The sequence below is a fragment of the Canis lupus genome, chromosome 11, assembly GCF_048164855.1.
Source record: "Canis lupus baileyi chromosome 11, mCanLup2.hap1, whole genome shotgun sequence".
Lineage (NCBI taxonomy): Eukaryota > Metazoa > Chordata > Mammalia > Carnivora > Canidae > Canis > Canis lupus.
The window spans coordinates 35,988,462-36,009,015 of record NC_132848.1 but is presented as its reverse complement, the minus strand read 5'-3'; the positions used below and the strand labels follow the sequence as shown (position 1 = coordinate 36,009,015).

The window sequence follows — 20,554 nt, the reverse complement described above, 5'->3', positions numbered from 1 at the left end:
CTGACGGGTACCTCTGAGAGGACAATATGAAGTTGGTTCTGGAGTGGTGAAAGAAAAGGAGGCTGGAGCAAACTGCCATAGCTGGGTGAACTGCTCTTGCCTGGATTTTGTTGATTAAAAAAGCAAGTGGAAAGGTCCTTTTCCTGCCTTCTAGTGTCCTTTTAGTGCCACCTGTTGGCAGAACCTAACAGAAAAGCCTCCTGGTAGGAGTCTAAGAAATGTCATTTGCGGGGTTCCAGTGAATATGTCAGTTTCTCCCTCTGGTTTTCTCAAATTTGGATTTCTTATTTTCAAGATACTCTATTTGGTGCATACAAATTTAGAATTGTTAATCATTCTTTATAAATTGAATCTTATATGTTGACCTTGTTAAATTATAATTAGGTATATAATATATAATTATATAAATGTATATATAATAGCTATAGGAATGCTAACAAACTATTTTGTCACTGCCCCAGCTCTATTTTAGTCAACATTTTTATGATTTATCTTTTTATATTCTTTCAGTCTTTCAATATCATTATGTTTTAGTTGTGTTTTTTAGGACCACATGTGTCTGGATTTTGCTTTATTATGCAGTCTGAACATCTATAAATCTCTGTCTTTTAATTGGCTAATTCATTCTGTTTCTACCTTTTGTAAGTAGTCTGTTATATACCTGTAAAAGGTTTTTGGCTTTTTTGCTTTGCACTACTTGTCTGCATTTTCTGTTCTTTGCTTTTATTGAACTTTTAGAAGTTTAATAAGAAAGGTAAAACTAGAGCTATTTAAGGAAGATTGACATGCATTATCTATTTTCATTTTCAGATATTTTAAATTGTCTTTTGATCTCATTGACAGCTGCATAAAATTCCATTTTTAAGCCTTCAGTAAATGTTTTATAAGCCTACCATATGTTAGGAACTGTTCTTGATGCTGGGGTTGCAGCAGTGCACAAATCCAACAGAACTTCCTTCCCTTGTAGAACTTAAAATTTAGGATAGCCACAGGTTTGGGCAGCCCCCGTGGCACAGCGGTTTAGCGCCACCTGCAGCCTGGGGTGTGATCCTGGAGACTCGGGATCGAGTCCCACATCGGGCTCCCTCCATGGAGCCTGCTTCTCCCTCTGCCTGTGTCTCTGCCTCTCTCTGTATCTCTATGAATAAATAAATAAATAATCTAAAAAAAAAAAAAGAAGAATAGCCACAGGTTTAATCAGGTTTAGAATACTTGAGGATACAAACCTTTTTTAGGTTTAAGCATTGAGAGCTTCTGAAAAGAAATTTTCAGAAGGTTTATGACATGGGTAGATGCGATTTATTTATTTATTTATTTATTTATAGATTTATTTATTTATTTATTTATTTACTTATTTATGATAGACATAGAGAGTGAGAGGCAGAGACACAGGCAGAGGGAGAAGCAGGCTCCATGCCTGACACGGGACTCAATCCCGGGACTCCAGAATCACGCCCTGGGCCAAAGGCAGGCGCCAAACTGCTGAGCCACCCAGGGATCCTCTAGATGCGAGTTATTTAATAACAAACATATTCTTGCAATAATTAATAGTTCCCTTTCTGTGTGCCAAGCTTTTTTATTAAAAAAAGGACAAAGATAATAAACATTTGAAGCTATTTCAGCGTGATTTCTGGAGAGCCTTTTTCCTCGTTATTTTACTTTCTAAATTGGCAGTCTTTGAACTTCTTCATTCAGATGTTCATTTATTTATTCACTTAGGACAGAAATTTATTGAGAAGCAGTTGAAATTTAGCCTCCATGCTGGGCAGTGAATATTCAGGGAAGCAATAAGATGGTCTCTGTCATTTAAGAATAACATGAGTAACTATGAGACTTAAAATAGAAGGATGAAGGAAATTCTGTGGGGGCATTAGAATGACCTTGGGATGCAGGAGAGGAGTTAAGAATTGATTGCTTGAAGGATTCTTGAAGTTGTCTGGCTGCAGGTTAACTGGAAATTTTACTGAAAACTGTTTTGTTTAACGTTGTTACCATAAAATTGAGAAATGGTGACAGTTAAAAAAGCAACTGTATAACACATACTCAACTTGTCATTTCAGGAACTGTCTTGTTTTGTTACGAGGTGCTATGAAGTGGTGATGAATGTAGTCCATCAGTTGGCTGCCCTCTATATCAGTAACAAGTAATGGATTTTATAAATATTTTTGCACTTAAAAGAGAGATGCCAGGAATGTTTTTCTATAAAACTAGTTACCTGAAATAGTTTTTTGCTTGTTTGCTCATTTGTTTACTCATTCTTTCATTCCTTTATTCAATATCCTTTGAACACTTGTGATGTTTCAAACACTACTTGATGTGTATAGTACATAGGTTAATAAGACAGTTTCTGCCATGGTGTTATCTATCTGAATAAGAATGTTGACAATATTACTTAAATTTGATTATGTAGGAAAAGCCTAATATGGAATTAGAACATGTACCAAATTCTCTCTCCTTATTTCTCCTTTACATTGACTGTTCCTGGCCTAGTAGAATCACATGGAACTTTTCTTAGCCCTTACTGTTCTTATGACCGCAAAGTAGTATCTCATATTTGATTAATACTTAAAATTTTTCCCATTTACTATTGGATTATAATTTCACAGTAACTTTAAGTATATGAGAAGGGGTTCTCAATTATGAGAAGTAATTGAGGCCCAGAGGAGGTATATAAGATTCCATAGCAATTGAGATGCTGTTCTTTGATCATCAGTCCATTCATTGTTGTTCTTACTATACCAGGCTGCATCTTAACTCTCTTTATAAACTCGAAGACTGTGTTAATGGTTTCTCATTCTCATGTTTTTCTCAGTCAGGTGTTTATTTTATGCTTTGTTTTTTCACTGAAGCTGTTCTCATGGCCAGAGGGCAAATGAGAGCATAGCTCCCCAACCCCTGCAGTACCTGATGTGTGATTCAAAGAGGACTCCTCAGCACCACACCCCTATCCAAGAAAGATGAAATTTATTTGTATTTTGTATTTAACTTTTAAGATATTCTATCATGTGGAATGGAATATCTATATGTGCTTTGATATACAAGTACTGTCTTAAATTATTTACTGCTGAGTAGAAGATGTCTAGCAAGTAAAATTGAATTATCCTGGGGCTTCTGACTTTGGTACAATGTTGATTGAATGCATTGTTTTTCAGTAGGAATGGGGACTCAGAAATAAACCTGACTAGTTTCCAAGTGCCAATTTGGGTTAGGATGATAAAGATTCCTGTTGGGAACTGAGAAATTCTAACTATTTAGAAAGAAATTAGTATCAGTTTTATTATTTCTCTACCTCCATCCCAGAAGCTATCCTTTAGGTTTAAATGGCTAGGGTTATTCATGGGCCACATATTGTCATTTTCCTACCCATTAAATTAGCTATAGGCAAGCATAACCCTGACTCTATATATACAAGTTAGTTCTCTTTTTAGGAAAGTGGAGTATGGTCTCATAAATTCTAGTGGCGACAGCCAACTAAAGATACGTACATGTTAAAATTCCAAGAGCTGCTGCTGCTATGTGTTTTCCTTAAAATAAAAATGAACAGTGTCAAAAAACAAATTGTTTTCTTAACTGGATGTTATTTTATTACAGGATTGCACCCAAAATTATAGAGACAACTGGAGTTCATTTTCAGGTAAAAGTAATTTAAGTTGATCTGTAAAACTGTAATTTTTATTACATTTTACTGGGGAGTTTATATGATTGGGGAGTACAATTATAGCAAAACTCTTAAAGTTGTTTTTGTTTTTTTTGCCTTTGCTCACTTTTGTTTGTGAAGTTGATGAGACATTACTGACCTATTATCAGTATAGCTTTTAGTTTTTCCCAGTAAGGGGAAATGCAGATTCTCTAAGTGGTCACTTTGGAGAATGAAACAGTTCTGCAATATCACGATTAAGGATGAAGTAGTGGGCAGGCATTTCTCTATTTAAGGTTTATTGTTCCATCTGAGGATTAATAGTTTCATCTGCGTTAATAAACTGATTCACCCGCTGCTTTAATTCAGTAATAATTAGCTCAGTGTGTTTAACTTTAAAAATCCATAGGAAGCTTAACTTGTAACTAGTGATTAAATGGTAATCATTAAAGGTGTTTTGACAGACTATGTATGAGCACTTGGGAGAGTTGCTAACTGTTTTGCTTACCCTGGATGAAATTGTTGATAATCATGTCACATTGAAAGAGCACTGGACTATGTATAAAAGGTGAGCCAATTAAAATGTTTAAAATAGTCTCTTTGTAGAGTTAATATATTAGTAAGAAACAAATGTAAATAGTGCAGATCTTTTAAAAGATTTGGAGATCTGTATTTAAAAGGATCTTATGTCAAATATTTTTATGAGAAAAATATTTTTATGAATATGGTAACCATTTTTAAATTTCAGATGAGCTTGTTGAGCCTCCTAATTCTTAAAATGTAGTGGAATGTTAATTTGACTACCTTAGAACCAGCTTTTTTGGGGGGGTTAGTCAAGTGACCATTCTTTTCCTGAAACCTGTTTTTATTTCATTGTATATTCTTAAGACTTAAGTTGAGGCATCTTATATTGTTCATCTGGTATCAAGAGAGTACCAGATACCTGAATTTAGGATGATATAAAAAGGTATGATTAGAAAATTAAATATATTAGTATTGTTTTTATTTAGGTTTTCAAATATATAGAGCTAAACAAGAAATACAAATCTAAAATTTTGATTTCCTGGAAAATTTTCAGTTGAAGAACTTTATAAGGAAAATTGAAGGTCTTTCTCCTAATCTTCCATAAGGTTACTGAAATCTGTCCATCACAATCCTTCAAAATTTGGAATTCAAGAAGAAAAACTAAAACCATTTGAAAAGTTCTTGCTGAAGCTAGAAGGGCAGTTACTTGATGGAATGATATTTCAGGTATGAGAGCTGTATCGAGCTATACTAAATGGGCTTATATTAGTTGATCCAGCTCAGAACTACAGTAGGACAACTTTCATAGCATACTGTTGAAATATGTTTTCTTTAAAGTGCTTTGGTTTAAAACATTGTTAGTGTACTAAAATACAGATTTTAGTATCTAGTAGCAGACAAAATTAATAGTACGAGTTGTTTTGGGATGAAGTTTTTTTTTTAATTATGTAAAAAGATAAAACTGTAAAGAATAAGATCTAAGCAGTTGTGTTAATGTTTGTTGTTAGCCTCTAAATTTGAGTTTGTTATAATACCTTTTATTTATTTTTTAAAAGATTTTATTTATTCATGAGAGAGAGAGAGGGGCAGAGACATAGGCAGAGAGAGAAGCAGACTCCATGCAGGGAGCTCGATGTGGGACTCGATCCTGGGGCTCTAGGATCATGCTCTTGGGCCGAAGGCAGATGCTCAACACTGAGCCACCCAGGCATCCCTGTTACAATACCTAACAATTCTTCCTAGGCTCAGGGAATATGATTTGGATTTGTGTAGTCTAGGTAGCTTCCTACCATTTAGTAGTTTTTTAAAGTTTAAATTAATTAAAATAAAGTAAAATTTCACTTTCTATAGCACTTTCAAGTGCTTAATAGCAGCATATAATCTAATCATCTCAAACCTAAAGCACATAACGCATGTATAATCTAATCATTTCAAACTCAAAGTACATCTCAAACTTAAATATGTTATATATCAATAATATCTTAAAGCTGGGGGAAAAATAGCCACAATTAGTTTGTGACTAGCTATCATACCAGCACAAATGTAGAACATTTCTGTGATCACAGAAAGTTCTATTGGATAGCACTACTTTGGATAGTATTTGTCAGAGATTGCAGTATATTTATATTTAAAATCGATTCAGGGTTACTTTTAACATTTTTTAAAAAGATTTTATTATTTATTATTTGACAGAAAGCACAAGCAGGAGGAGTGGCAGGCAGAGGGAGAGGGAGAGGCAGGTTCCTTGCTGACAAGGAGCTCAGTATGGGGCTTGATGCTTCCGGGACCATGACCTTAGCCAAAGGCTGATGCTTAACCGACTGAGCCACCCAGGGGCCCCTATTTTTAACATATTTTATATGATCATAATTTGTTTTTTAATTGAAGTATAGTTGACACACAATGTTACGTTAGCTTCAGGTGTACAACATAGTGATTTGACAAGTCTGTACATTATGTTAAGCTCAGGATCACAATTTTTACAGATTCTTTTTCCAGGAGACATTTTTTTAAGATTTATTTATCTATCTATCTAGACTTTTTTTTTTTTTTAAGATTTTATTTATTTATTCATGAGAGACAGAGAGAGAGGGGGCGGGGTGCAGAGACACAGGCAGAGGGAGAAGCAGGCTCCATTGCAGGGAGTCTGATGTGGAATTCGATCCCAGGTCTCCAGGATCACACCCTGGGCTGAAGGTGGTGCTAAACTGCTGAGCCACCCGGGCTGCCCATATCTAGACGTTTTTTAAGATTGATTTATTTATCTATCTCATCTATCTATCTATCTGAGAAAGCATGAGTCAGGAGAGGGGCAAAAGGAGAGGGACAAGCAGACCCTCCGCTGAGTGTGCAGCCTGACATGGGTGGGGCTTGAACCCAGGATCCTGATACTATGACATGAGCTAAAGTTAGATGCTTGACTGACTGAGCCATCCAGGTACTCTTCCAGGAGACGTTCCTATACATGCTATAATTAAGTGGTAGGAAAGTAATTATATTCAGAAAAATTAATTCTACTCTTGAAAGTGCAAAGCAAAATAATAAAACATGTTTTCCAGTGCTTCATCAGATATGTCTTCTGTACATTATTGAATATCACTGTGTATATTTCTTCATGTTGAATTATGGATTTGTGGGTCACCTGAGTGGCTCAGATGGTTAAGTGTCTGCCTTTGGCTCAGGTCACGATCTCTGAGTCCTGGGATTGAGCCCCATGTTGTACTCCCTGCTCAGTGGGGAGTCTACTTCTCTTTCTCCCCTCGCCACACCCTGTTCATGTTCTCTCTCTCTCTCTCAAATGAATAAATAGAATCTTAAAAAAAAAATTCCGAATTTGTGGTTCAGTTTTATTGCACTAATTGGTACTCAGATATTTAAGTACATACATACTTTCCATTCAAAAGGATTTAGACAGTAGATGACATTAAGGTAAAAACTTGAGCCTCAGTGTTAGTAAAATAAAAATGATGAATGTAGAAGTTTATCACACACTCTATATTTAGCTTCTGAGATCAGACAAGATCAGGCCCATCAGGGTGGTATGGCCATAGACCACACACTCTATATGTAGATCTGTTTAATAGTTTATTACTGAGAGTCTAAATTTCTCTTTAAATGTTTCCTGTTTAGGCTTGTATAGAACAGCAGTTTGACTCTCTCAATGGAGGAGTATCTGTGTCAAAAAATAACACTTTTGCTGAAGAATTTGCACATAGTATTCGCTCAATTTTTACAAATGTAGAAGCCAAACTTGGTAATGTAAAAGGCATTTTTAAATTTTTGTTGATGAAGTTTGCATTTCCTTGAACATAGAACTTAAGTATATTTGTTCTGATTTTCTCTCATGCTATTGTTTTATAAGGAGAACCTTCTGAAATTGACCAGAGAGACAAGTATGTTGGAATTTGTGGACTTTTTGTACTGCATTTTCAAATTTTTCGAACTATTGATAAAAAGTTTTATAAGTCTTTATTGGATATTTGTAAGAAGGTAAGAACTTGGAACTTTTATTTTTTTCAGTTTGAGTAGATGAAAAAGATTTTGGATAAAATTGGATGTTCTAAAATGTGTTTTATTTCTGCTACAAGAATAGTAATTTTTGTAATATTTTGTAATAATTATAAAAATAATATCATAGTATTTATTTTTAAAAACCAAGCATTCTGGAAGTAAGTGATATAGTAAATGTAGGTACTGCATAATTCCACATCACATAAACACCTGTTTGTGGAGGTTTCTCCAGATATTTTCCTATAAAATAACTTCCTATTACTGTTATTTTTTCTCTTCTTTTTCTTCAGTTCTTCTCTTCTTGCTATTCCTTCTCATTATTGAAATAGAAAAAAATTAAAATTGGTTTTACATCTTTGCTATTTCCATGATATGACATCTGATTTCAAAATTGAAAATTTAGTTTGTGTGTAGAATCAAGTGATACGTGACTAGGAGAACCCAGTATCTTGGGTCTTTCACTTTTTCACTAATGTAGAATAAAAGTAAAAGCAATGAGGATTCAAGTTTCTGTTTGCTTTTTGCATATTTTTATCTAAAAATCTGTAAGAGTATATACGTGTGTGTATATTTAATACTGAGGCAGAATAAAATTATTTTCATGCTCCACATGAGATATCGGAATGCCTTAATTGTGCCACAGTAAGATAATTTGTTTCATAATGATTGTATTTATGATTATGAATTGTCTTCTATTGCATATTGTAGAACTAATAAGCAGCTGATTGCTTATTCTACATTTATTAATTTACTTTCCTTACATTACTATTTCAGGTACCAGCCATCACTCTAACTGCTAATATTATTTGGTTTCCTGATAATTTTTTGATCCAGAAAATACCAGCAGCTGCCAAACTTCTAGACAGAAAAAGTCTTCAAGCCATTAAAATTCACAGAGATACTTTCCTACAGCAGAAAGCTCAATCACTTACCAAGTAGGTTTTATAAGTACCTATAATGAAAATATTCAGATACTTTATATTCTCAGATCTTATATTGACTCTAAATATATGGAAAACATTTGATTTTAAGAACAAATATATTTATTACTAGAGAAAAATTTGGACAGTCTCATTTTTTTTTAGGATTTTTTGTTTTGTTTTGTTTTAAATGATTTAGATTTAAACTCAGTTAAGATTAGGAAAATTAGGGATCCCTGGGTGGTTCAGCGGTTTGGCGCCTGCCTTTGGCCCAGGGCATGATCCTGGAGTCAGGGGATGGAGTCCCACGTCGGGCTTCTGGCATGGAGCCTACTTCTGCCTCTGCCTGTGTCTCTGCCTCTCTCTCTATCATAAATAAATAAATAAATCTTAAAAAAATTAGGAAAATTATACTTTATGGAGGGTGTGTGTGTGTGTATGTACTCATATATACATGTATTTGCATACATACATGCATACACACAGAACTTTTTATCAGATACATTTTTTGTGTAAAGTGAAGTTTTGTAGTAGATGTCATTTGATTACATTAAACACATTGTGTGTCCATGATTCAGTGATAGTTTTTGGAGGAGTTGATTTTAATTTGATGCACTCCTTTTTTTAATTTTTATTTTTATGAAAGTAATGTATGCATATATTTTAGAATCAAGAAGTACTAAAAGTTTAAGAGAAAAATAATTGTCCCCAGCCCACTTTCCTCCATACCTGAGTACTATTCTCTAAAAGAACACTTTTAACTTTAGTTTCTTTTTTTTTTGCAATATTTTTATTTATTTATTTATTTATTTATTTATTTATTTATTTATTTATTCATTCATTTATTTATTCATTCATTCATTCATGAGAGAGAGAGAGAGAGAGGCAGAGACACAGGCAGAGGGAGAAGCAGGCTCCATGCAGGAAGCCCGATGTGGGACTCGATCCTGGGACCCCGGGATCAGGCCCTGAGCCAAAGGCAGACACTCATCCGCTGAGCCACTCAGGCATCCCTTAACTTTAGTTTCTTCTGATATTTACATCCTTATATTTTGTCTGGGTCTTCCTATGCACATTTTCAAATATATGCAAAATAGAGAAAATAGTATGGTGAGCCCACATGTTCTCATCACCTAGATTCAATATTTAAATTTACCGTACAGAGAGGATCCCTGGGTGGCTCGGTGGTTTAGTGCCTGCCTTTGGCCCAGGGCTGATCCTGGATTCTCGGGATCGAGTCCCACGTCGGGCTCCCTGCATGGAACCTGCTTCTCCCTCTACCTGTGTCTCTGCCTCTCTCTCCCTTTGTGTCTCTCATGAATAAATGAATAAAATCTTAAAAAAAAAAAAATTTACCGTACATTCTTTAGTATGCTGCCAAAGTTACGTGTTGACCTATATGAAGATTTTAAGTGAAGTGACACAGGACTGTGCCGCTGGCCCATGTGTGTGACATGATTAAAAGAAAATGGGGATAGTTATCCTCTTCTTTTGATCTTGACTATCAAGGGGAAATTGGGCCACTACTGCAGAGTGAGGGGAGGAGGAGTATGTCTGGAAGATAGGAGGTCCCCTAAAGCACCTCTTAGTACTCCCAGTCCTGTGATTAAAATCTTTGAAAAATGACAGTTACTTAGTTCAGGCAGGATTACAGCAGAGATTTCAGAGCTCTCTCATACATTTTAAAACAACTGAGAAGGGAAAAAGACATAGTTTGGATTTAAGGAATTGAATTCAATAAGATGGAGAGACAGGGGTTAGGTTTAGTAGCAGTAATTAAAAGATAGGGATATTTTGATTATCAGAAGCTTACTCTTTTACAGTGTGATGCAGTTACTAAAAATGCCAATACATACTTGTATTACATTAAAACTATACTAGGATAATGGAAACTGGTAGTTATAATATCTAGGACATGTGAATTGGTAGTTTCACTGAATTTTTATTGGTTAGATCATACTTGGTATTTGGTGGTGTTACATTATAGAGAGGAACACAGAATGCAGCAACCCTAAATGATGTTGATTAGGGTATGTCAAAGACCTGACAGCCATGCCCTTTGAAGAATCTCTACATTGTTTGGCCTTTAAAAGGAAAATCTGAGGAATGATGTGGTGAGCTCCTTAAATATTTGAAGGACATTCTGATTGAAGAGGAAACAGATTTGATCTCTGTGGCTTCAGAAGGTCAACCAGAACCAAAAGATGAAGATGATATAATAATAGTCACCAGCATTATCAAGCTCTTTGTAGCAGGCATTATGCTAAAGGCTTTACACTTTGTCTTATGCAAACCTTGCAACAGTCCTCTTATGTGGAAAATAATAAAGGTCACAACTAAATATTAACCTGGTCCTTTCTGTAAGCCAATAACTAAACTCTTCCAGCGACTTTTCATATATCATCTTTTTTAATCATCAGAGAATCCTATGAGGCACATACTTTGTTATGGTCATTTTATAGATGAGAAAATTGAAGTACAGAGATTAGATTAAACTTATCCAGATTTAAACAACTGGTAGGTGGCAGAGCTGAACAGTCCTAACTCTGGAGCACAAGCTCTTAATGGCTACTCTTTAGTACTATTTTTATCCTATTTTTAGATAAGGAAAATGAGGCTTAGAGAAATGAACTTTGCCAGGTCACACAGCTAAGCACATGTCAGAGAAGGCATGCAGACCTGTACCAATCCTGTAGAGCGTCTGCAACAGGGTTGTGAAGACTGCTCTGGGAGGTAATGTGCTCTTTCCCTAGAGCTGTGTAGGTGGACTGTAGATGACTAGTAGTCCAAGGTGTAGGAAGGGAGGCTTATCAGGTGGAAGATTGAATAAATTGACTTTCAAAGACACCTCCTCCCACAACATGATAACATTTTGTGTTTCTATATTCTTTGATTCCAAAGATACATAGGCACCATCAGGCTCCAGGGAGCTAAAGGGGATAGTGCCTTTTTCATTCTCCTTGGAATTCTCCTTAAGAAACCTAAAATTCACTCTACTGAAATGAAACCCAGAAGAGGAGAGACAGTGTGATCAGCATGAGTTTTGTCTAATGTTTTTTCCAGTCACACTCTGAGTTCAGTAACTAAGTAAGAAAGAAGCAGTGGGGGACGGTTTCCTTATTCCTACACTACACAGTAGACTACCTGTCCAAGTGCCCCAGTCAGTCTTGACTGAAGTCCAAGGTTTTTAGGTTGCTGCATTTTCTTTTCATTCACACCACTTTGATACTGGAAATACTGACTTTTCAGGATAGAGGTATGAACCTTCATTTCAAACCTGTGTTGACACTGTTACATGTTTTATATTGAGAGAGGAGATTTTTTTTTCGTTAGTCTTTTTCCTGTTTGTACTTTAAAATAAGGCTGGCCATCTGACAGACCCTTGGATATTTTTGGACTCTATTAACTTTTTAAAACTTGAAGCATTTACATTTTTACAAATTCACAAGAGACGAAGATTGGTGTCTGGATGTGGGAGTGATGAGTGGTGTTAACAGCAAATCTCCGCTTTATCCTGCATGGTCCAATCTAAAACTGACTGCCTTTGACTGATGTATTAGCCGCCTTCAATAATGTTCATGGTTTGATTACTGTCAGGGAGCGCTTCATGATCTCTAGACCTCTTGCTTCTGTCCTTGCTTATGACCTTTCTGTTCCCTCCTATATATTTTATTCCTGCTGAATACCGATCATAGCCTCTTCAGAAGTGGAGGCATTGCCCTAGGTACCTTACTCATTCTCTGTGTTCCACACTTTTAAATCAAATAATCCACAAGTCAGAAAACCCATAAATCAAATAATGTTAGCATCATTTGAGGCAAAGCCAAAAGTACAACTATTGGTGTCATTTGTTTAATGGAGTCCTGGCTCAGCAGAAATTTTTCTGAGATTTGATGCTAGGGTTTCATCTCCTTAAAACACAGTTATTAAAAATTTTGGTGTAATCCCTCTTTAGGCCGAGTTCTTGAGACTATCAGACTGTTTGGCAGTATGACTGGCACTAACCAGTGTGGGATTCTGGTCTCAATCAAGTGAGTCTCTTCAGTCTCTTGCCCTAAGAGCTATCCTCTAGCTGATTCTGACTGGCAATAATGGGATGTTTCGTTTGTTTTTTTTTTTTGAGATTTATTTATTTCTCTTAGAGAGAGTGAGAGCTCAAGTAGGGGTAGGGGTAGAGGCAGAGGGAGTGAGAATCCTCAAGCAGACTCCCCAATGAGTGCAGAGCCTGATGCCAGGCTGGATCCCAAAACCTTGAGATCATGACCTGAGCTAAAATCAAGTCAGGCCTCTTAGCCAGCTGAGCCACCCAGGTGACCTGAAGGAGATTTTTAAATACAGTTGGTAATGTTAGTTCCCACAAAGGGGAATTGTTCATTTTTTTCACACTAAATCTGTAAAATAAAAAATACATATATTAATCAGCTTCTGGGCTAAAAGTTCCCATCTTGAGCAATTTGGCATTCATTTATGGAGTGATTTAGTGTTTGTGACTGGCCTGCAGAGGAGAATTATATTATCAATTTAGTCTTTCCTATATAGGAAAGCTTCCTAGATTTGAGCTTATATCTTGGTTTGGCTATGTACCAGTTGTATGATCTTGGGCACATTTCGTAACTTTTTGATGTATCAATTTTCTCTTCTGTAAATTGGAGATCTTAATACCTATCTCATAAGGTTAACGTGAGGACTAAATGAGTTACTTTGTGTTACGTTGTGCTTAAAACAGTGGCTGGCATACAGTAAGCGTTCTATAAATGCAGCTTTTATGTTCAGATTCTGACCACTTTGTCTCTCATTCTGGCTCAAGTTGTAATCTCCTTCTGCATTATCACAGTAGCTTCCTATGTGGTTTTCCTGCTATTACCCTTGTCCCCTTTATAGTTTATTTTTAACATTTCAGTCAAGATAATATTGGTCCTCTTCAGAGTTAGGTTACTTTGCTCAGATCCTTTGGTGACTTTCATTGAAGTCCTTGCTACAAGGTCTTACACAAATCCTGTTATGTCCTCCACCTTTCCCAATCCTCCCCACCACCCTCTACTTCTCTAATTTCCTTTTGTGTTCTCTTACCTGCTCTCTGACCTCCAGCTGAACTGACTTTGTTATTACTTGAACATACTAGACATACTTCCTATTTTAGAGCCTTTGCATTTGTTATTTACCTTCCTACGATTCTCTTCTCATATATTTACATGGATTACTCATTCATCTTCAAATCTTGGCTCAAAATAATCTTTTCATTGAGCTTGCTTTGATCACTGTATTTAAAATTGTGCCTGCCACTCACGTCTCTCTTTTCCCTGCTGCATTTTTTTCCATAGCATATATCATCTAATGTCTTACTGATTTTAATTATTGGTTTCTTTGTTATACAGCTGTTCTTTCTAGAATGTAAGCTTCATTATGGCAGGGATTTTTATTCATTTTGTTTACTGCTAACTTTTGTTTTTAGTACTGAGAAACAGTGCATTCTGTAAACATTTGTTGAGTAAATTATATATGTATGTAGGATGTCTATAGTTTGAAAACCAGAAAGGTGACTGCTGCAAGGAAATATTTTATCCCAATCAGTTCAAAGAAATGGAAGTAAATTTTCTTTCCTGTGCTGAGTAACTGCAATATTTTCCTTTGTTAGAGATGTACAGTCTTACTACGTCTTTGTGAGCTCATGGATGATGAAAATGGAATCTATTTTATCTAAAGAGCAGAAAATGGATAAATTTGCTGAAGACCTCACCAATAGATGTAATGTTTTTATACAGGTAGTTGCATCTTCTTACTTAGAATATTTTGGGGGTCATTTCTTTGTTAATCCAATGTATAGAAATTACACTTTGAAAAAAACTGGATAGGATAGGTTATGTTTTTGTTTTTAAAAACTGAAATTGATTATGTTTGGATCTGTGTAACTTATTAATTTAGATATTCTAATTACATACATTTATATTCCCTTCAAAGCATGACTTTTTTTGCTGTATCCATGTTTCAATATGTTGCATTTCCATTATCCTTTAGTTCAAGATATTTAAGAAATTTTATTGTGACTTCTTTTTTGGTCTTTGAGTTGTTTTGAAAGATATTTTTTAATTTCTAAAGATATGAGGATTTCCTAGTTATTTTTTTATTATTGATTTCTAGAAATACTAAAATAATTTTGGTATTTTGAAATTTGAGATTCACATTATGGTCAGCTTTCATAAACAGTTCATGTACATTTGAAAAGAATATGTAACTTGTATTTGTTGGTTGTAGTGTTCTGTATATGTCAAGTAGGTCATATTTGTTAATGATTTTGTCTGGATATTGTATCAGTTATTGAGAGAATTGGGTTAGAATCTCCCACTGGCATTGTGGATTTGTTTTTCCTTTGTCAGTTTTTATTTTATATAGTTCGAGACCAAGTGAGTGCATAAAATTGAGAATTTTGCTATATCTTTCTGATGAATTGAACCTTTTATCATTATAAAATTATCATAGGAAAATTATTATTATCCTTATCATAGGTCTTGTATGTGTGACAGTAACAGGTATACCAGTTTTCTTTTAGTTAAGGTCTACATGGTATGTCCTGTTTTTGATCCTTTTACTTACAACCTGTTTGGCTCCTTTTATTTATTTTATTTATTTAAGATTTTATGTTTTATTAAAGATTTATTTTAGGGAGAGAGAGCACATGAGCAGGAGGGGCAGAGGGAGAGAAAATCTCAAGCAGACCCCACACAGCATGGGAGCCAATCATGGAGCTCAGTCTCATGACCCTGAGATCGTGACCTGAGCTGAAACTGAAAGTCAGATGCTCAACCAACTACGTCACCCAGGCGCCCCTAAAGATTTTTTTATTTATTAGAGAGAGAGAGGGAGTGCATGAGCTGGGGTCGGGGGCAGGAAGTAGCAGACTCTCTGCTGAGCAGGAAGCCCAATGTGGGGCTCAATCCTGAGCCAACGGCAGCCGCTTAACCAACTGAGCCACTCAGGTATCCTGGCTCCTTACATTTAATGTCTGTGTCCTGAAAGCAGCATAAGTTTCCCCAGTTTGATCTTTCTTTTTTCATTATTTTTTAAAATATTTATTATTTTAGAGAGAGGCTATGCAGGGGGGAGGAGAACAGAGGGAGAGGGATAGACAGACTCTGTGCTGAGTGCAGAGCCCATTGTGGAGCCCGATCTCAACCCTGAGATCATGACCTGAGCTGAAACCAGGAGAGTTAGACTCTTAACCAACTGAGTCACCCAGGCACCCCTTTTTGTTACCTTTTTGTCATTGCTGATGTATTTGGATTTAAACTAGCATCTGACTGATTGCTTTCTGTTTGTTTGACTTGTTCTTTTGAATGATTTCATCATTTTATTTCTCTCACTATTAGGTTTTAAATTCTATATTCTTTTACTGTTTTTTAGTGGTTACTGTGAGGATTTAAGATGCATCATTTAACCTTCAACTCCAAAATAAATGAGTAGTTTTATCCCTTTCACCTCTGCTGCTATTTATTTTGATTCCATGTATTAAACTTCACAAGGTATTATTATTATTGCTGCTGTTGTTTTTTATAGTTAGGGTCCATTTAGATTTACCCACATATTTGTTTTGTTGCTTTTCATCCTTCCTGCATCTCTTTATTCTTCTGTTTGTGGAATACCTGTTAATATTTCATTTAAAATGTCTTTCTGTTGATGAATTATCACCATTTTTTGTCTAGATATATCTAATTTCAACTTCATTTTGGAAGGTAGTTTTGCTACATTCAGAATTATGGGTTAGCAGGATCCTTCACCTCCCTCCTCCCTTATTGTCTTCTGGCTTCCTTTATTTATTTATTTTTTGAGAAGTCAGTTGTCAGTTTTGTTGCTTTTCTCAATGTGAGTCTTTCTCTAATTGCTTGTAAGGTTTACTTTTTGGGTTTTAGCAATATTATTTTGAGGTACCTAGATGTAGTTTTCTTTGTGTCAGTACTGCTTGGGATTTATAGAGCTTCTGGAATTTCTCAGCCATCAACTCTTCAAGTACTATTTCTGTTTTATTATCACTCTCTCTCCTAATTTTCTCTTCAGCTATGTCTAATCTACTGTTTAGCTTATCTGCTGAATTCTTAATTTTAATTATTTTACTTTTCAGCTTTTTTTAATAGCTTCTTTTTATGAATAAGTTTTCATTTCCTTCAGTGTACTCAGCATAATTATTTTGAAGTTGCCAATAATTTCATTATCTGGATATTTCTGTTACCTGTTTTTTTCTTGGGTTTTGGATATGTCTTTTTGTATGCCTGGTTATTTTTTAATGTATGGCACATTGTATATGAAACCTATGGCTGTAATTTGAAGATCTGGATATTGTTTCTTTTTCTCCAGAGAGGATTTAATAATCTTTGCCTCCAATATACAGCTAGTCTAGGACAATTAGCAACCCAGATCACCTCAACCCAGTCATGGATTGAGATGATTTGAAGTGGGACCTAAATCTTATGATGGCTATTTTTTGAGTTCACCCTTACTTGTCAGGGGGTAGTTTTTCAGGATCCCAATCCAGAATGTAGGTTTACAAGACTTCTGTCCCTCTTTGATGGGCCATGAACTCCTATTTTTATTCCCCTTTCCTTTCAGTGTGAGGTGTTTAAAGATAATGTTTGGTTTCTGTCTTTTTTCTCTTTTGGAATGGGGCAGATGCCTCTTAAGGGGAAAGCAGCCACAAAAGCCAAGCTTACTTCTCTGAGTTTCTGTCTTCTAGATTTTGGCTTTATATTTCCTTACCTTCTTGGTAGTTCTTTGATGCCTTCTAAAAGATTAAAAAAAAATGTTTTGCCCAGATTTGCTAGTTGATCTTTGTAGGAAGATTGGTCCAGATTATTTATTCTACCATTAACAGAAACAGAGCTAGACCTCTTCCGTCCCCATTTAGATTTTTAAAAGACATCATTCATATGTATCTCTCACAAATTATTGACCATCTGGGAATGGTGTGATAGATATCACCCCATGAGTTCTTTCTCCTTCCTTTCCCCTCAAAAAAGAAACTCCTTTTTTCTCCCTGCCTTAGAGTTACAGTTTTGCTGTTTGTTGTTTCTGTTTTTTAACTTTTTGTGGTACTGCACTGCAGCAGAGTCTGGTGTAATAGTCCTGTAGCTGACAAGATAAGACTTGAGGCTCTTTCTTTGTGTATGCCCCAAGCTTTGGTTTTATTGTCTGTTACTTTTCTCAGGATACTACCTTCCCTCTCATTTCTTATTCTTTAATTTAGCACATCTCTTTATCACAGAGTTATTATTACTTCAGAGAAACTCCCTGTCCCACCCACATTGACTGTCACTCCTTTGCTGAGTCACTGTTAACACCGATGGGGAGAGTACTCTCTCTCTCTCACAGCAGAGGAAAAGAATAGAAATTGAGCATCACTAGTGTGTAGCTTCTGCCACAGCTCCTTGGATATATCCACAGTAGTGTAGTTTAGGTTCATCTCTAAACTGTATGTGTATTTTTTTTTGGTCCTTTATATACCCAAAGAATTTCTGTTACTATATATGTTTGTGTTTCTGGATCTAACTGAAAATATATCTGAGAGATCATATCCTTTTCCCTGTTTTCTTATTCCATCCCATTTCCCTGGGTTTACTAGCACTCAGTATTTTTTAATCTCACAAGACCTGTATTCTTCCTTTGTGAATCGAAGGGTAGGAGAGAATCTGTTCTTATTGGGCTAGAAGGAGATAAAGTCTGATTAGCACCAACATAGGCAGGGTACATGGTAGCAGATAGACAGTGGTGATTGCCCTAGGTGAAAGGAAAGGGGGAATTGCCTTGGAAGTGAAAAATACCTTTTGATATGTGTACTGGCCAGAGAGCAGCTTTCCTCATTTTTCACTTCTCCTTCCTTGAATTCTTAGCTTTTGTCTGCAGCAGATAAGAGTCTTTATATTCGTGTCTGGCAGGTAAGATAAGGATGAATGGATATATTCTTGAGATTCAGATTATTTCCTTGAAGGGTATGTTTGTTTGTATAAAGGAAGATTCTTTAACTGTGATTATGTATCATAATTTCAGCAGTACTGAACTTACGGTATTTAATAGGTTACATACACTTTTAAGAATTGTTTTGAAACTTTACCATCATGTATATATTGTATGAGGAAACGTGTTTAAAAATCTTAAAAACAGACTTTAAAATGAACTTTACAAACAATAGTTATTGACAAGCCAAGCCATAATTATTGTTACATAGAGAATGAAATATTGAAGAAATGAAACTTTTTCTTGCAATTATAATCAATGTTTTATTTTTTTATAGGGCTTCTTGTATGCATACAGTATTAGTACCATTATTAAAACCACAATGAATCTCTACATGTCAATGCAAAAGCCAATGACCAAAACCTCGGTTAAGGCATTATGCAGACTTGTTGAACTTCTCAAGGTAGGTTCAAAATTATTTTATTTGCCATTATAATTGAGAATTGTGCTTAAATTAAGGTGGTCTTGTAATATTTGACTTCTCAATTATGAAAATAAAAAAATTGTGGGAAAGTGTACTTATCTCTCAGTTGGCTAAGGAAACTAGCCATTGAAAGAAATTCCTGATTAACTTCTTATGAATGGCCAATATATTTAAACTTTATTAAAAATTAGCATGTAGTGAGAGAGAGAAGAAGGCAAGTGAAAAGGTTAGCTTAAGTATTAGTAAAGTTTTACTTATTGAAGTTTTAAGCGTGTTGACTGAATTACAAAAAAGAATATGGCCTGGCACAGAAATTGACACAGAGATCAGTGGCACAAAATGTTCCCAGAAATAAACTCACAATTACATGGTCAATTATGACAAAGGAGGCAAGAATATACAGTGGGGTAATAGTCTCTCTCTCTCTTTTTTTTTTTTTTTTTTAAAGATTTTATTTATTTATTCATGAGAGACAGAGAGAGAGGCAGGCTCCATGTAGGGAGCCTGATGCGGGACTCAATCCTGGGACTCCAGGATCATGCCCTGGGCCAAAGGCAGGCGCTAATCTGCTGAGCCACCCAGGGATCCCCGGGAAATAGTCTCTTTAATAAATCGTGCTGGGAATACTCGACAGCTACAGGTAGAGCATGAAACTGGACCACTTTCTGATGCCATGTACAAAAATAAATGTGAAATGGATTAAAGACCTAAATATGAGACCTGAAACTATAAAAATCCTAGAAGAGAGCACAGACAGTAATTTCTCTGACATCAGCCATAGCATTTTTCTAGATAGTCTCCCAAGGCAAGGGAAACAAAAGCAAAAATAAACTATTGAGACTACATCAAAATAAAAAGCTTTTGCACAGCAAAGGAAACCATCAAGAAAACAAAAGACGATGTACCAAATGGGGGAAGACATTTGCAAATGATACATCCAGTAAGGGGTTAATATCTAAAATATATAAGGAACTTCTACAACTCAATCATTATCATCATCATCATCTAATTAAAACATGGACAAAGGACCAAGGAGACATTTCTCCAGAGAAGACATACAGATGGTCAACAGACACTTGAAAAGATCCTTACTATCACTTGTCAGGAAAATCCAAATCACAAGCACAACGAGATCTCCCCCTTGCACCAGTTAGAATGGCTAATATCAAAATGACGAGAAATAACAAGAGGTGGTGGGGATGTGGAGAAAAAGGAACCTTCATGCATTGTTGGTAGGAATGTAAATTGGTATAGGCACTGTGGAAAACAGTATGGAGATACCTCAAAAAGTTAAAAATATAAATACCATATGATCCAGTAATTCCACTACCAGGTATTTGCCCAAAGAAAATGAAAACACTAACTCGAAAAGGTATTTACACCCCTTATGTTTATTGTAGCATTATTTACAAGAGCCAAGGTATAGAAACAACCTAAGTGTCCATCAGTAGATAAACAGGTAAAGAAGATGTGGTATATATGTCATAGATTACACAGCTGTAAAAAAAAGGGTGAGATTGTGCCATTGGAGACAACATG

General features: G+C 35.5%; 1 protein-coding gene across 1 annotated transcript in view; it reads left to right on the top strand.

The window, feature by feature from the left end:
• WASHC4 (WASH complex subunit 4) overlaps positions 1-20,554 on the top strand; it is a 53,950-nt gene that overhangs the window by 6,597 nt on the left and 26,799 nt on the right. The window contains exons 7-15 of the mRNA XM_072844258.1: positions 2,061-2,143; positions 3,592-3,634; positions 4,102-4,205; positions 4,768-4,888; positions 7,292-7,415; positions 7,524-7,651; positions 8,447-8,607; positions 14,228-14,354; positions 18,869-18,994. Of these exons, the coding sequence (XP_072700359.1) occupies positions 2,061-2,143; positions 3,592-3,634; positions 4,102-4,205; positions 4,768-4,888; positions 7,292-7,415; positions 7,524-7,651; positions 8,447-8,607; positions 14,228-14,354; positions 18,869-18,994 (1,017 nt within the window). The remainder of the gene's footprint in view (positions 1-2,060; positions 2,144-3,591; positions 3,635-4,101; positions 4,206-4,767; positions 4,889-7,291; positions 7,416-7,523; positions 7,652-8,446; positions 8,608-14,227; positions 14,355-18,868; positions 18,995-20,554) is intronic.